The following is an 18,122-nucleotide window of genomic DNA, read 5'->3' as shown; positions in this document are numbered from 1 at the left end:
TTTTTTTTTCTAAAGCCAATGAATTAGCCACAAAGTAGGCTCCATTTAAAAAATACTGCTCTGCAGTAACTCGCTCTAGTTACAGCACTCACAGTAGAAGTATAACTTTCTCTAAGAGACTATGTGTGTGAACTCAATGTAATTTATTAAGAATTTACCAACAGTAAAGTGAACTAAAAGACAAAAATTTCTAAGTGAAAAAGATTAAAACAACTAGAAATCTGAGGGACTGTTTTTGTATGACTGTAAACTTAGAATTAGAATTAAGATGCATTAAAAATTAATGTAGGCTAGAAACTGCAACTACTGACGAAATCCCACCTGGTCATTAAAACAGCCCTGAAACTGAGTGGCAATTCCTTGATGCAGTCACCAGAGCTGTGAATGTGTTTGTCTTCATAGAAAGTGAGTGGCCTAAGTATGCTTTGCAAGAACTACAAGACTGCTTTTAAAAGCATTTTGGGTCTGCAGAAGCTAGCTCATCCGATTCTGACATTCATCGCTGCTGTAAATAGACAGCTCCCATCAGCTGTACAGGCTGATTGATGGTGTAGTGAGACCTGGCAGGAAACCGAGGGGCAGGTTGCAGATTGCTTTTGTTTTTCTCTTGCTTAAGAGTAAAGCGTAGGGTATGATATTTAAAAAGTAATTAGCAAGGCCACAGGTTTGTCATCTAAGTACAGAAAAATGTGTTATCTGAAGACTATCTTTTTCCAGAACGGTTCATACAGGAGATGATGCAAAATAGAGCTCACATTTTATATACAAACTTCAAGGGAAGGGCTTGGGTCTAGTTGTTTGTCAAATTTTGTACTTCTGTGTTTAGAAAAGAACCTGCTAAGTACAGAATGTCTTAGTTTGGAAGGGACCTGCTGACGACTAACCATCCAAACAAATTCCAGGTATAATTAGATCACGTTGCTCAGGGACATGTCCAGCTGAGACTTCAGCACCTCCAGGATGGAGATTGTACAGCTTCTGTGAGCAACCTCGGGTGGCAGATCTGGTTTTGTATTCCTCTCGTCTGGGGCTGACTGCACTTCAGTGATCTTATCTGGAGTCCTGCTACAGGGGGAAGGAGCTTCAAGACTTTGATGTGCCATTAGAATCTCCCATTACAGACTTACCTGGTGTATACAGAGAAATTTCAATTTAATTGGTGAAGCTCTTGTGATTAACATTGCTAACACAAAACAGCTACTGCTGCTGTGTCACCAGATTACCCAAGGTTGCTTCCACCCACCCCATTTGGCAGAATTTTAAATCTCTTAATCTCAACATTAACAGTAGTGGCACCAATTTCCTTCTACCAAAGGCATAATTCTAAATAGAATCACTATTCCGTTTTGCATGATAGCAATCTTAAAGAAAAGTACTGTTGCACTGTGAACTTTAGAATTAAAATAAGCCTTAGTGCTGTGAAAGGGCATCTGACAAAGCCATAGCTTTATCAACATGCAGCAAACCTAAAACCCATCATGCACCAAGTTAATTCATGGAAGGCAGCTGTAGCTCTCAAGTAAATAAATATTGAAGAAACTTTAAAATGAATTTCAGTTCCATTCACGTCACATGGAATCTATACCTTGTAATGTAAGCCCTTCTTCACTAGGAATGTTAAAACTTAAGAGGTAAGAAAATACTCATAAGAATAAAACTCCACCAGTAGTTTCAGTAATTCAATAATTTATTCATCTAAAAAAGTGTGTAAAAGTATATAGCTCTCATCCACAAGGTATATATGAATGACATTTAAAATGGAGGTCTTTATTATTATTGTTTCTTTTTATCAAAGTCTTTTTTAGTGTATTGTACCAGCGATATACTGTAGATTTAAAATGAACTTCACATTTTTTTTGTTTTCTTTCAAATTGTCGGCTATATATAAAAGAAGCTCACTGCAAAATGCTCAGAGAAAAAAAAAAAAAAAAGAAATTCAGAACTCCCCAGAAATGTACAGCTTTTACATTTAAAAAAGGTTCTGAAATATACATACAAGCATGCTGGACATTCCCCGCCCCCCCTCCCTCTCCCTTTAGCTCAAACAACTGTAATAATAATTCCGATTTAGGCATGAATTTCCAAAGTTAGAAATAAAAAAAAAAAAATAAAATAACTTTCTTCACTCTGTAGGAAAGCCAGGGCTTGTACATTTCAGATTAATTCAGTAAAAAACTCACAAGTAAAATAATGCATATTTAAGGGAAATATTATACAGAACTTTTCACACTGAAGTACATAAGATTTTTCTTTAAAATCTATTGCCATTCATTTATTTTGCACAAAAACGTATAAATATGTCACCAGCTTCTCTTAACTTAAAAAAAATTAAATAAAAGACACCAGATGAAAACTACTCCTTGCTGCCCTTTTTTATTTTTAATTTTTGCTTAGAACCAGGTCTCTGGGGAAGAAATGCCCCTGGATAAAAATGGCCCATTTAAAAAGAACAAACAAAATAATAATCCAAAGTTCAGATGATCCTGGGAACAAATAACCCCCAAATGGTAAAAGATTACAAATGTCTACTTTACATTTTTCCTCCCCAAGTTAAATTTTTTATACAAGTTTACAATCTTCATTTTTTTTATGCTCTTCAAAAGGCCTTGAGAATTTTCTTTTCTGATTAAGAAAAAATAGTACTGCAATATTTTTAAAGTCAATTTTACACTGTACACATTAGATACAAATGGTTTGATATCAGATTTTTTTTTTTTTTTTTTAAACCTATACATTGCAAAGAAGATACCCACATGGGAGGTTTGGTGCAGAGAATGAGATAATCCATTTACAGGTTACTTCTCTGACTTCACCTTCTCATTACACACGCAATTCTTATTTTTATATAATTTGTTTTAAATGTTACATTATCTCAAGAAAAATACTTTTTAAAATCATAGAATTTTCATTTTTTTTAACCAGAACATGAAAGTCTTTTGGAAGAACTTTAAAATTTGTAGGTTTTTCTCCACAGATAGATAACTAGGTCACACAGCCTGATCAAAGTGCCCGACCCCTCATATAAGGCAGTCCATGCCTGCTGCACAGTGCAACAACAAACATTAGAAAATGGAGTTTAAATATAAACCCCTTGAAGCCTGGAATGAAGGAGTCATAAAAATACTTCAATTAGCCATTAACCTTTGAAATGGCAATCATTTTACTAAACAAAGTAACTTTTCCACCACAGTGGTATAACTTCAAGTACTAATTTAATGATATAATTTTTAAAAATTATTTCTTTGAAATAATATTCCTATAGTCAGAAAAAATACACCAGATTTGTAACTGATTTAGTGTAAACAAAAACCATATTTTTGGATATGTACATGGACGAGTCTGCCCAGAATTAAAGGGCGACTTGGGTTTCAGTAAATAGTTTTCTAGTATCACTAAATTTATTGGAAATATATTTCAATCATAGCTCTACAATAGATTAATTTACCACTTTCCATTTGCCCTTACATTGGGCTTTAAAGTATTTTTCCTCCCTACCTCTCAGTTACTCTTCTTCCACTAGGTAGTGTTATCCTTCATTAAACACTGGCCTTTTCTTGCTTTAACCAGGCTAAATGCAGGTGAGAATTCCAAAATACAGGCACATCCTCACCAGGATATGCTCCCCTTCCTAACTTGGACTTTTGATTGTTATTAGCTTCGTTTTGATTTCTAGGTCAGAAGAGTGAGAGGTATGTAGATAAATAACCCTACAGTGAGTGGAACGGAGCTGGATTTTTAAGATATTCAACTGTTCCTGGTCCTTTATAATTTAATCCCTCCCCTCCCCAAACCTAAAAATAAATAAAATATCTCCAGACCATTCATATCTACATGGACAGGTAACAAATGCATGCATTCATCCCAATCCACTCTGACAGGAACTCCAGGTAGACAGAAAACTGCAATATTTATACGAGACCACAACTGCGTTTGTTATTTTCCTGCCAAGTCCCAGTTTATGATGATCAAACAACAAATAGCTTTTGGACAACCCGAACTGGTCACTACAAGGTGTATTTACTCGCAGGGCTGAAACTGCTTATGGTTGTTAAGCAGAGTTCTTAATCCAAAAAGATACTGTAGTCTTCCTTAAAAAAATAAAATAATATCTAAAAAAAAAAATCAGACTGACCAGTAGTTACTGGGCCACCAAACTAACACTGGCTTGAGGTTACTCTGTGTTCACTGTTCTTGGATGTTCCCAGAATTTGGACTGAAGCTGCCAGAGATGTTAATGGGTGTTTTACTTTTCAACACTGCAGAATTCACATGTGCTTTTGGAGGAACAGAAGCACAGCACAGGACTGGTCTGAAGAGAAGCAAAATTGTGATCTTTGCAGACTGTGGCACGTTTCTCAGGTTGAGGGGAGAATAAGCCAGAAGAACAAGTGCTTTTCTATCAGAGTATATTCATGATGGCATTGTACAACTGGGTGAGCACCACAAAGTGGACAGGAAGGCAGGAGCTGCGATCCTGAGTGGCAGGGTTACACGTAAGCCAGGACAGTGCATTATACTGCTCCAAAACAAACCTGTGGAAGAGAAATGCAGAGAAAATGAAACTGGAATTTTACTGTTCATTTTTTTCTAAAAGATTTACTTAATTCTCTCTGATTTGTTCTGGTGGTGCCATGTGGTGAGGACTGCCTGACTATTGATGCTGGTGGTATTGGCAAAGTAGGAAACTGAGCAAAGAGTGTGTGCCTTAGGGCGCGGGGGTAATTTTTGTTTTTAGTTTATTTGAACTAGGCCCATGCTGATCGAATCCAGGCCCTTCCCCATTACACAGTAGAGATTACAGAATCACAGATTAATTTACATTGGAAGGCACCTCTGCAAGTTTAATCTACTACTGTATTAAAAACCTTGAATCTTGAACACCTCTCAGGATGGAGGTTCCACAGCTTCTCTGGGAAACGTTCCGGTATTTGATCACAATTTTTGTAAAAAATATTTTTCCTTATGTCTGATTAGAATTTCCTATGTTCTGACGTGTGTCTGTTTTGTCTTCTTCTTTCCCTGTGCATCTCCAAGAGCATCATCCTTTTACTCAAAATGAAGATGCGATAGCTCAGTCCTCTCTCTAAGAGGACACAAAGTCAGTTCTAGAATGGTAGATAACAGCACCAAATTGAGTTGAGATTGTTTTTCATGTTTCCTGCCAATACTCTCTACTTGGTAGAAATGTACATGTTTGTGCACTGGTGCGTTCCACCCTGCACACTATGTCATAAAACAGATCTATTTTCAGTCTCCAACAGGTGGCATAAAGGCAACCAGTCCTCTAGTTATCTTCTGCAACAGGACAGATACACAACGCTATTGATTTGGGAAGTGTCCCCTTTATACCCCAACTCCTCAGATAGTGGGTATCAGCAGAGTACCTCTATTTCCTTTGATAATTCCGCTTGGTTTGGTGAGTAAAAATAATTATTTACACAAGCCAGATTAGACTGCCAGCTAAACCATATGATTTTTGGGAGGCAAACCAAGGAGTCCACTTTATTAAGGCACAAGTCATCCCTTTTCATAGCTTTGCAGAGCGATATGGAAAATTGATGAAGTAACTCTCCAAGTCCTGCTCTTTGGTTGTTGTGACAGGAGCTATATGTTTTGTTTATGTGTAGGGCATAACAGAGGTGTAAACTGTTGATACACCCAAGAAAAGGTCCCTCTGAAATTTCATTCCAGAGTTCCCATAACCTTATGGAAGCACTACAAAACCTAAAAGACATTACCTCAAGACATCTGATGTAGTTTTAGAGTCAAGGGGGTGAGGAACTCGCTGAGAATTTCTGGCAGGTAGTAGCTCATCTGTCTGTGCTACAGAGATATGATGATGCAATGAGGCCTGTGAAAGGAAAAAAACCAAACCACAACCAATGTAACTCATCATATAGCAAGTACTTATGAAGATTCACAGTGAACAAATAAAATATATTCTGAATTGTCTCTGATGGAAAAGTAGCGATTCTTTGTTGAACCCACCATAAACGAGTGCATTTTGAAGTTCTGTAATGATTACATCTTTGAATAAAAAAATACTCTTTTTGACAGGAATCAAGGATCACTAAAAAGCATGCTGAATTCTATTCTTAGTTAGGGAAGAAGTGATGAGGTAAAACACTCGGCTTAGGTCACTGTTAGTAAAATACCAAACGAAACAAAGCATTCTAATTCCTCAGACTCCCCCCACAGGAGACCCACCACAGACAACCAGACCCATCAGAGTGAGATGTCCAACCAGAACACTCGGTGCAGCCTTTGTCCTGCTCCGTGCTTTCTGAATAGCTCTCATCTATTTTCTGGAGTGAGTTTTGTGCATAACTTTATGCAGGAGCAGGAAAGGGATTTCATAGTGATGATGTGCCGGGGGTAGAGCCAACCATCTAAGCCTTTCAAGTGGATAGCCTAATAGGCCACACAGCCTGCTGAGGCAAAACCTCTAATTTATACTCCTCCAGTTACGGCATGCACCGTAGAGGTGAAATACTTCAACTCAAAAATACTTAATCCAAATCAGACAGAGATGACTCGAATCTGTATGTCTCACATGCCATACAAGTTTCCTAATTGCAGCGCTGTGCAGCATAAAGGCGGCAGCACCACCTGCTCTCTGAACAGTGTACAAGTTACTGCATGAATTCAGCCCCTTGCTTTTATTAAAAATTGTCCAAACCAAAACAGTATGTTCCAAGTCAATTTAAACATTTAATTCAGCCTAGATCTGAGAGAGCAATTGTGTTCGGCTGAGGGGGAATAGGGGGAAGGGTGGTGGCTCCTCTCTAGAACAAATCTAGTATGAGCTTATGGAAGGAATTCATGAGGTTGCCTGGAGCTCTTCTGACAGCGTTTTTAATGCTGGAACTGAAACAGAGTCTTCATATTATCATTCACAAAAAAAGGTAGTTCGAAGATTACGATAAAACTTATCGCTAGCTCCAAAAATATGGTGCCTTATTTTTCACATTATTTTGAGATCTCCATTCCACAGCATTAGATCAAAGCACATGCTTCTGGGAAATCTGTCCGTGAAAATGTAGAGGGTGTAAAGAATTAGGCAGGTGATCTCCTATATCTGGGTACTTTAGTACTTTGCTGGTGAAGATGCTATACTGAATATAAAGCCTGAGTTGCCAACTGCAAGGGACATTCTTAAATCATCAATCCTAAAATGGCTTTTTTGCATGAGGAAAGAACTGAGAATTATCAAATACCTTTACTCTGATAATTGCCTGATAGACATGGATGAGAGAGTTTAGCTAGGAGACTTGCAAAAATGTTTAGCATTTTTTAATTAACATGGGAATGAATAAAAAAAGTGGTACTATCTTAATTAGTTTTTATGTTGCTTGCTAGAGTATTTACATGACACTACTCAAGGCTGATTTTTCACCTTCCTTTTCCATCCTCATTAGTTGGCCTCACTGCAGTAAGAAGCTGCATGTCACTCTACAGAGGCTGGCGAATCTCTAGTTGAAGAAATTCTGCTCCTGCAAGAATGATACCAATACCTCTTGCAAGAAATAGCAATCTTCTGGATCGGCAGGTATCAGATACATCAGATACATCTGACAAAGCAGACTACACCACGCAACTTTTACAACTAGAGAAATGGACAGTAAGTGCTCTATATGGAAGTGCTACTCCCCTTTTTAGCTTTTAATCTCTGTATCATAACTGGATTATGGCAGAATAGAAGATAGGTCCCTCCTGTCTTGGGTTAACTGAAATTTAGAACATGAAAACTGGGACATTTCCATAACAGTGGATGCAGCTCTGATGAATCTGTACTTAGAAGCTGCCAAGCTATTCCATTGTCATGTAACGGCTTTAGAAATAAGGAGAGTAAGTTCTATTAGCCAGTTATCTTAAGCAAATTTAAACCTACAATTGTAATTCTGCCATTCCCAGTACTGTCAGTAGAAGTAATGCACAAACCCAACAGTTTCAAAGGAAATTTATATGGTTAAAATACAATTCTCTCTCCCTTTACCCTGTGGAAGGCTACCAAGACAGACCTTCAGGAAGAGGGGACACTGGTTTTGTGCCTGAGGACAGGATGACCAGAACCACTGTGGAAGATTCTCAGCTTTGGCAGTTGATACGAAGTATCCGAGAGCAAGAGGTTGCTGCTTCAGTTCTTCGGGGGCTTCTCTGGAAAGGAGACGTTCGCCTTGGCTCTGAAAGAACATTTAAAGGCACATTTGTCGCTTTATGTTATTACATCCCCTGCAATAACATTCACTTTGTTTTTACTAGTCACTCAGTCTTTGATCCAGTTGTGTCAGGCTATGAATGAACTGTCCTTCAGTCATTTGTGAATCTTCGTCAAAGATGTCTAATCACCTCCTTAGTTGGGTTCTCCAGGCTGGTGCTGCAGAATCACCCTAGGTACCTCTAGCAGCAACATCAGCCTCCTGAACCGAGGTGATTTGGTGTGGAGTTTGCTACAGAGTAACTTAGAGGTACTGGACTCTGGCTATGAATCTGAATAGCTTTTCATGGGTGTGCACAGAGTAGAGCATTGTTGAATTTGACTGTATATAGCCTCACTAAGTTTACATTGCCTCACAGAATTTTCCCATACCTGGAAAAAAAAAATCTGCTTGAACCAACAATCTTCCCAAATACAGCTGTTCTTCTTCCACTCAAATATGGAAGAAAAAAGAACATTTGCATCTTCATTAACTTTGTTTTGTTTGCTCTTTTAGCTAGTTACATTGATAGCTTAGAAAAAAAATCGCTACATCTACTATTTGCTGTGAGAATAACTTGGGCAGAAGAAACTATGCCTTGTATTTGGACTACCAAGCAGAGCTGAAGTGTGGGGAAAAAAGAAGCTGCTGTCCTGCGTTTGTTTCTTATCAGTTATTTCTTTGTATACTGTATTTCTGTAGCATTAGTCACTTGTGTTCTTACATGAGGACCAAAGTTATTAGGAGAGTTTTAAACAATTTTATAAAAGGCTTTAAAATTAATTTCATCAAAGTTGGGGTCACTGCTTGTCAGGATATACATCTGTGATTTTATTTCTGCAGACTAAAACCAAGAGAGATGAACCTTCCATACGTGAGCATGTTTTCCTCATCCTGTCTCTCTCTCCCTCTCTCTCTCTAAAGCCTTGTATATGACAGACCCCAATACCATACCTACAAGTATCTCCTTGGGTATTTGAAAAGGTTACTGACATTCCATTCTAGAGTACGTTCCTTTTTTTAAAGAAAATATTATTTTGCTTTCACCTTTTATTTCATAGAGGGTAAATTTAATCCATTTAGTCCATAACTTAGGCTATTTAACCCATATACATCTTTTAAGTCAATAGGTAAAAAAGATTTCACTGAAAGAAACTGGCTTAATCACCATGCCTTCAATGCTAGTCCTTGAAGCCGGTCTTTCTCCAACAGTAGTATCTTGAACGGGAATCAAAGGAAGTTAAACAGTCCATAAAGCCTGGAGAAGATTGCAGCTCACCTGGCTGTGGGCGCTTGGAAAGCCGAACAGCAGACCTTGAAACTGGCTGCTGAGCAATCAGGACTTACACTGCTAAACTGCAGCAATCAATTATGGGTTACATGGACGAAGGCTTGACCTTCCCTGACCCACAAGGTAATGATCACACGCTGTTGCTTTTTTAAAACCAAAAATTACACATCAATTACTAGGCACTTGTTAATGGTTAAACTGAATTACTATGACAGCTTCATCTAGAAATGGCTTGTCCAGGTCTCTAAGCTCTTTGGTCATTAACCTTTCAGTGCTGTTCTTAGGGCCCTTGGATGGAGTTCCATTGAGATTAACTTTTGTAAACGCATTTTTCTAAAAGTGGTACAGAAGAGAGAAAATTGTAATGAGTGCTGAGTTGTGATTTATGGCTGGAGGGTTTGGTAACTGAATTTAAAACTTTTAATTTGCCCACATACCCATTTGAAATAACCAAGAGACAGAAACGTGCAATTATTTACCCTTTGACAAGTGGGTTGGAGTGTTAACATAAAGGTGAGGTGGTTGCGTACCGCGTTCACAAAATACAGTACTAGCATTTTTGTGGCTGATGCAAAAGTGATTTTTCACTCACAGACTGTATTAAGCTGACCACTGAAGCATTTTGTCAGAGGTTACAAAGAAAATACAGGGATGACTTTCTTCTTCTAGGTGGTGAAACTGACACATTTCGTAACCTTGAAAATCAGTCATTTTCAGGGTGTGAGAATTCTTAAGAAGATATTTACATTTAGAAAAATGAGCTGTTTTAGTACAGGGGCTGAATGAGCAGCATCATTTGCAGTCAAATATTTTAGCTGCACATACACCTCTAAGTGTTTTTGTACTTCCTTCCATACCAGAAGTATCATTTATCTTGATGAGACTGTTTCAAGCCACCAGTGATAATCACAGATACAGACCCAGTTTCTTAAATTACTGCAGAGCACTAAATCAGACCTTTTAAATGCATGGATTTACCCCTTTCTTCTAAAAAAAGTTAGCCTGTTCTTTATTAAAATACCGTGTTATTTAGAAAAGAAGTAATATGCTACTGCTTTAAATGTACCGTTTCTAAAATAAAACTAGACGTACAACTCTTTTACACAACTAAATACATGAGTAAGAGTTCCGTCAGACTAAAGCTGATTCAAAAAATACCTTGATTTACCAAAAATCATTTGCATTTTAAGTAACCACTGGTGTTGGAACTAGCTTTATGAAAGCCACTTCAAACAAAATAACTTACAAACCCCATGAGCTCTGGGCTAATTTCTACTAAGAAAACAACATTTGCATAAACATGCAGCACCTGTGGAGTTTAAATTGATAGGGTTTTATTAATAAGAGAATTATCTCCCTTCTCGCTTCCCTAGAAATTCACATGATCAGAGCTGCCATGCCTTCTTTTCTCTCAAAGACTTGTCGCTTTGAGCCAGGGATATTCCATGTGATCCTCCACAGAAAAATGGATGGATGAACACATTAAGTTTACACAGGGTCATTAAATGTGGCTCTGCAACAAGAAAGCAAAGCCTCCTCTCTTCCTCTCAATTATCTTGTATGTAACAATTACCTTTAAAGTTGGAGGTGTAAAGAGTCATGGCAGAAGCATCTTTTACAATAGCATTTATCCAGTCCCTTCACGTTTAATGTTAAGTTCTGCTTACTGTTGAATTAATGTTTGAAAATGAACAGTAAAAAAAAAGTTTTGTTGTGGGGTTTGGATTTGTCTGTTTTAAGTAGCATATCTGTTATTGTGCTTACCCTACTATGCTGGAAGTGAGTTCCCACTCCAATGCCAGATGGGGATCCAGGGGAAGGAACCGGGGAGGAATTTGGTGAAGAGTGAAGATTCCCTGTTATTAAAATTCTAATGTCATTGTCCATGTCATCTGGGAATGGGAGGTCAAACATATCATCTGAAAAGAAAAAGAATGAAAAAAAAATCAATTTTAATTTGCTGTACTCGTTTCTGTCTTGACATTTTTGAAATTTAGTACCAGTGCCTTTTTTTTTTTTTAATATACACTTGAGACAGATGGAAGCAGTGATAAACGTTTTACTATCTTAGTATTTAATCCTTCTTAGTACCTTTGACTACAACCACACAGACTTGGAAGGAAAATTTGGCAGACATCTATTAAAATCGTGTATTTTAACAATGGTCATGGAGGGAACAAAAACCCTGTTATGCCAGCCTGATAACAATCCAAATTGTACTTTGTAGCAGAAAAAAATTACACCTCTCTGCAGCTGTTCAGAGAAATCCATCAGAAAATACTTGAAATATATTTAACAAATGAATGTATGTTACCCTCAGCAGGTGTTGCTCTTCAGACTTCTAGGGCTACACACCAGCGCTTTGGCACATTTGCTCAATACTCTGGGAACAGCCCCAGCAGCTTCAAGGAAGCTGCTCACAGAATCAAGCACTACAGCAAAAGGGCAGCAAGGTCTGCTCCTCACTCACATGCAATGTACTTTCATGATTATTTCACACAGTGCACCAGGATTTCCTACAGCTCAGCTTTTAGCATTTCACTTTCATCTCAGAAATTAAATACAGTTGTATTATCATAACTTGTTCTTTTAATTTGCTTTATGTTAATATGTGGGAAAGGAGTAAAGATACAGGGAAAATGCGTTTGCATTCTATGAGAAGTACATTCCATTGCTCAGTCATTTGGAACACAAGTTATGATAATATGGGTAATTTACATGATGGAAAGCTAAGACATCAGAAACATGGAGCAGAAAATTACAAACATTGGAATATAGTTTAAAGGTCTTTTCCTTATCCAGGTTTTTCAGCAAAGATGTTTAAGCAGTAATAATGACATTTAAAGTACACTTTAGGGGATAGAAACGGACATTGGGAGCTATCTGAATTAGCTGGATTAATTAGAATTGCAAACAAATTAACACAGAGACTTTAAGAGTTGTATGTATCTACATAGTTTAGGAAGTGCTGTGTAATAAATCATTTCTCTTGAAAAAGTAGAACTTGCTTCACATGAAAATAGAAAAGAATGTGTGTCTTGAAGTAATTTATTTCGACTTCAAGTTCTCGTGTTGAAATAGGCAGTTGGTTGTTTTTCATCTTCTGAAGCGTAAGACTGGACTGCAGAAGCAATGAATTAACTCCGTTTATTAACTTCTGTCCTACAACCTCAGTAAACAAAACAGAACTAATGTCATGCTCTGCTTAGCCCCCAAAGCATAAATGAAATGGCTAATAGCATAGGAAGCAGTTTAATCATTAAGTAGAACACAGTTAAGAAAATTAAATTTAACACCATTTTGGAAAACGCCAGTTCTTGTACCTGATTCTAATTAGCATCTGAGCACTAAAGGGCAGGTTAATGCAGGTTAAATATTTGTCAGCACAGCATTCAGTCAGGATTCTGGGGCCTTGAAAGGACAGCTGCTTAAGTATTAAGAGGGGTAACTTCCCTTCTGTGAGGCCCACTGAAATTCCAGGAGGAACAGATCAAAGCAGACTCTTTCATTAAAAATAGTGTGCCTTTCTACCTCTCTATACCATACCCTGCCTCTTAATGAAATACTTTCATTGTAAATGGTTGTAGTTACTTTAAATTATTTTATACTCATTTTAAAGACTTGTGACAAAACAGTTCAGTAAATACTTAATATAAAGTATTAAGCAGATTCTTGCTGATACAAATTATAGGGTTAAACATGCTAGAAAAACCACACTGCTGATAGTAAGAACTGTCAAGCTGGTCCATCTATTTTGCTTATTTTTACATGAGGATTAAAATTCTAAAACAAACCTCCCTTCCTCACAGCCTCTGTACACTACAGAGCATGAAGCAAACCCTTATTACATAAAGCAGTTAGACCCAACCAAGTCACAAGTTAGTCACAACAAGAAAAAGTATTTTATAGTCTGTGCCATTTTGCATATTAATCGGCCAATACTGCTTTGGGAATAAATCAGTAGGATTCTCTGAAAACGAAGTTCATAAAAACGTAGTATATTATCCTCTAACCAGCAAGTAGGTGTTGTTCTCTTTAAATTAAATTAGGGTGGCATAGGGTTCGTGGGAGAAGACTGGTCCATTCAGTTCTTACCGTAACTGGTACAGCTTTGCTTCTGTTCTAAACAAGCCACTGAGCATTTGCAAGTACCTCACCTCTCACGCCAGACACATGTGCTTACTTACCATTCGTAGGGCTGAATCCGTCCTCATTGGGGTAATTTGCAGGTGCTACCTGGATAGTAGCAGAGGTTGGGAAAACCAGGATGTGTGTACAGGAGGCATCCTGAGGGGTATTCAGCTGAGATGACTGCAGATTCAGCGCAGTACTTCGGCCAAACACTGATCCCATAGTGACAGCATCTTCCAGAACAGAAACAATGGCAGAGACATTAATTTGCATCGTCTTCAAAATGTATGTTCTGTGTTCAATTAAATTTCTAAGCATCTGATCTGGGATTGCATGCTAATAAAAATGTTTAAAAGGTTCTTATCTTAAAAAGAATAAATTACTAGAAAAGACTGAAGTTAAGATCACAAGTCATATAGATAATGTTTAGCAATGTGAATTCCCATACAATGCCCCACCTTTCCTTTCATTCTGCTGCCCCTTGATTTGCTTGTTAAATGAGCAAGGCAAATTTATTTTGGACACGCACATCGGTAGAACTCCAAATTATGCAATAATACCGCACTTTGGTTGGCATTCAAGGAGGGATAACTTGCCATTTACTTTCTCATGTTACAAAAACTGTTCTGAAAAATTATTCAACTTGGTGAGTCATTTTTAAGGTCATTTACTTCTGTTCCATGTACTAATCTTTTCTTTCTAAACTAAAAAACAGAGTAGGTTTGTAAAGATCTCTCATCACCTACACAAGAAGTATGTGTACAACAGATTAGGGAAGGGAAAAAATCCATTAAGAAGAACCTCAAACATAAAAACCTTCAAGTTAAGCCTATAGGTTGCTGCTTATAATAGAATTCTCTAAAACAAACAAACAAAAAAACCCCAAGCATATGAAAAGGTAAGCAGGCTTATCCTTACTCTCAACATCCACAGCCTCCAACTCTTTCATATTATAGACTTGTACAGTATTTGCAGTCCTCTTTGCTTAAGGGTTTCTACCACATCAGACATCAGCTGATGAGAACTGGTCTGCCTTAAAACATGACCTCCCCATGGAAAAGGTCATCAGTTGGCCAGTGGCAGAAAGTAATATTTGCTAGGAGTTAACACTCCCAACAAAGCACTTCTTCCTGATATTTTTGGGAATTCTGACGGCTCAACCTATTTTCTACCGTATTTGGCCAGACCAGTCAAGTCTTCTTGGGCTCAAAAGTCTACCAGAATTGATTTGCTTGTTATGTGGTAAGTATGATAAAAGAAGAAAATTTAAATAGCTGGATAAAATTTACCTGGCATCACAACAAATGACCCTTGTGGCTCCATGGCAACTAAACAGGCACTGAGGATAGAAGGAGAGTCTGCTGATGAGATGCCGCACATGCGGCACACCTCCTTTAGCTGTTTGCTGATTGTCTGCAGGGAACACTCCCCAAGGAGGATACTCCAGTCTGAAATGAAGAAGTTTAGACAGAACAGGTAATGGGGGTTGTGAAAAATCCAGAACTTGCTTGAAATTAGCAAAATATTAACACTTTATTAATAAACACCTATTTCTTTAACACTGGACTATTCTGGACTATTTCCCCATGTAAACAAGTTGTATGACTCTTCAAACTGCTTTGAAGCAATTACTGCAAAGCAACGATAGCTTGTTGGTTTTTCCCATGAGCTAACTGCATTACTCTGACAAATCACTCAAGATGATGAGTTTAAAAATGAGTCTTTCATTTACCCATGAGGTATGAGATGTGAAACAGGGCAACACACCATTCTTATTTTTATTTGAAATGTTTTTATTTCCATCCACATCTTTTTCTGAACTGTGCCGATTCTGTTTTTGAAAAGGGCTATCCATTCTCATCTAACATGCTGCATAATTGGAATACTTGAAACGTAAGCAAAGAGACATGAATTTACATACTAAATGTCAGATTTTGTTAAACCTCATTATGAATACAATACACTAAATAAAACAAAGTGAAGGTTTCACCAGAAATTTTTCACTGGCAGTGTAGGTGTAGATATACCTTCAAGAAAATACATTTAGCCATTTAACTGGCATTCAAATAATAAAGGAGGGTGTTGCTTGTTGAATTCTAAATTTGTCTTCCTGCCTTTGTTCCACTTAACTCCCATGTATGTGAAGGATAACAAATGCCCCTACCAGGACAGACAACATCTCTTCTTCCCTGCCTGTACTAAATAGAAGAAGGCATTTAATTGGTGCTTCCATACCTCTCCTGCCCCCAGAACATTTCTTTGTGCTCTCAGACTAAATTGTTATTTGTTGTGCATGTTTTCAATTATTTTTTTCAATTTCATGAAATACAGAATCTCTTATAATAAGCTAACTAGAGGAATTAACGTCACCTTCATTTACTAACATAAAATGACAAACACTCGTGAAGCATCTTCAAATCCTAATTTGTCTTCATGTTCCAACTAAGGAGGTGGGAGAAGACTTGGACCACCCTCTCAGAATCTCATTTTCTGCACAGCAGTTACTAACCAAAACCTGAGCAGAGCACTAGAAATTGAAGACGAGTTGCTGAATGCATCTTAGTGAGAGGAATCGCTGCTGAAGTGAATCAAGGCAGTCCCTACCCTTGTTAAGGCATTTAATTCTAAACCACTCCAATCCTCCATTTCTGTTCCCACTGAGCTGGTAGGAATGCTGAATATTTGGACCCCCCTGCAGGCTGCAGGGAGTCTTATTGCTGGCTAACACCCATTATCAGTTAGTTTCTTGTACCACAGAAAAAAAAAAAGTTACCTTTTTTCATTCAGTAACTTTATTTGCAAGAATATTTTGTTTAAGGTCAGCCTTGTTAATAGACACTACAAGACGTGTGAGAGGTGTCTACTGCACAAAAACAAGAACAGACGGAAGCAAATGACTTATACAAAGCGATGCACAAATCCAGTGCCAGGGTAGGATTAGCATTCTACGTTTCCTAGTTGTACAGGTTCATGATCAACCCTGTAAATCACCCTGCCTTGCAGACTATGGCCCTCTCCCTGTTGCAGAACCCCAGGCCGGACAGCTTGGCACCGTGTACCTTTTAACTCCCCGTGGCCGAGGCGACCGAGGCGGCCGATTACAACTCTCCAGGGCAGTGATGTCATCTGCACGATGCCAATGCACCATTCCCACAGCTTCTGCAGGCCGATTTTACGTGCAGACAACTTGCTCCTCCTTGACCTGGAGATTAGGGGCCAGGGGGGAGGGGGGGAAGAGAACCAAGGACAACATTCAGATCTGTTACTACTTCCCATTTATAGCAGTTTTTACAATTCTGTGGAGTGCCTAACTAATGTTTTACTAACAAGCAGAAAAATCACATCTGCTTTCAGTACCAGCAGAAGTACCATTGCAATGGTTACGTGAGAGGTGTCAAGAAGCAGCATACCAGTTGTACTTGAAGGTAAGATCTGTAGGCAGCATTTGTAAAACAAATGTAATACAATAACTTTTCCCCTCTGCAGTTTATAAGTTACATAAGTGCCAAATGAAACGCTATCACTGTTAACATTATCGTGGTCACATCAGGAAATATGATTAGAACAGGAGGTGCAAGAAACAAATGCAGCGAGGGATGAGAGTGAGGGTTAGCAAGTATACACCTAGATTTAATGTAAAACTAAAGCTTTCTACCTGTTTGGTAAATCAATATTAACTATGCAGGTTTCCAAGAGTTCACCATGAAGATCAGTGCAGGATGCCAGAAGCCAGCGCTGATCGTGAGACAAACAATATCCAACAAAAAGCACGTTGTATTTCTGGCTGGCCTCTCCGAATGTTTCTCCCAGCTCTGTCTGTTTGTCTTTGATGGGAGCCAATATGAAAGGAGGTGAGTATAGCTGGATTGGGCTGGGCCTCTGCAATAAAGTAAACACAATAATCAGCAGGCATATCACAAGCTATTTCATGCAAGAGACATACAGCTTAGATTGTCAGTGAGTACAGAAAATTATGAATCTGAAACAAGGTAAATTCAAGGCATTCATGGTCAAAAGAGATACTAGAAAAAGGGTGGACGTAGACAAATTGTTTCTGCTAGTTAAAACTGATGTACTTCAATACTTATCTAAAGATTTCTTTTTATATAGGGAAACAAAGATATTAAACTGTTTCTGCCTAGGGTGCTACCGATCTCTGAAACAAGGAGGAGCTTAAGCCTGTAATTCTATGGATCCTTTTGCTAAAATTGATGGCATCTGCTCACCTCTTCGCATACTGACTGCAGAATAATGAACATCATGATCTAATGCAAGGTTCCAAGGACATAAAATGGCAAAGGCAGAGCTCAGGCTTCATGTACAGATTTGTATCTAGGCATTACACGTAACATACTTTCATGAACATCAAGCATGACGTTTGAAATGCTTTACATCTCTCTTATCTCACAGTTTACTTTCAGAAATCCTCTGGTCTTTGAAACGACCGAACACTGGCCTGCTAATTAATAAGATCCTCTATATGCATTATAGTGCTTATCTTT

General features: G+C 38.1%; 1 protein-coding gene across 1 annotated transcript in view; it reads right to left on the bottom strand.

Moving 5' to 3' along the window:
- Window positions 1-1,669: 1,669 nt before the first annotated feature.
- The window catches only part of MED13L (mediator complex subunit 13L), a 200,046-nt gene continuing 183,593 nt past the window's right edge, over window positions 1,670-18,122 (bottom strand). The window contains exons 26-33 of the mRNA XM_035340127.1: window positions 17,276-17,499; window positions 16,680-16,822; window positions 14,910-15,068; window positions 13,677-13,853; window positions 11,254-11,408; window positions 8,022-8,183; window positions 5,739-5,851; window positions 1,670-4,532 (exon numbers count right to left, since the gene is read on the bottom strand). Of these exons, the coding sequence (XP_035196018.1) occupies window positions 4,400-4,532; window positions 5,739-5,851; window positions 8,022-8,183; window positions 11,254-11,408; window positions 13,677-13,853; window positions 14,910-15,068; window positions 16,680-16,822; window positions 17,276-17,499 (1,266 nt within the window). The 3' untranslated portion in view covers window positions 1,670-4,399. The remainder of the gene's footprint in view (window positions 4,533-5,738; window positions 5,852-8,021; window positions 8,184-11,253; window positions 11,409-13,676; window positions 13,854-14,909; window positions 15,069-16,679; window positions 16,823-17,275; window positions 17,500-18,122) is intronic.

The sequence above is a fragment of the Oxyura jamaicensis genome, chromosome 15 (genome assembly GCF_011077185.1).
Source record: "Oxyura jamaicensis isolate SHBP4307 breed ruddy duck chromosome 15, BPBGC_Ojam_1.0, whole genome shotgun sequence".
Classification (NCBI taxonomy): domain Eukaryota; kingdom Metazoa; phylum Chordata; class Aves; order Anseriformes; family Anatidae; genus Oxyura; species Oxyura jamaicensis.
This window is presented reverse-complemented; position numbering and strand designations above follow the sequence as displayed.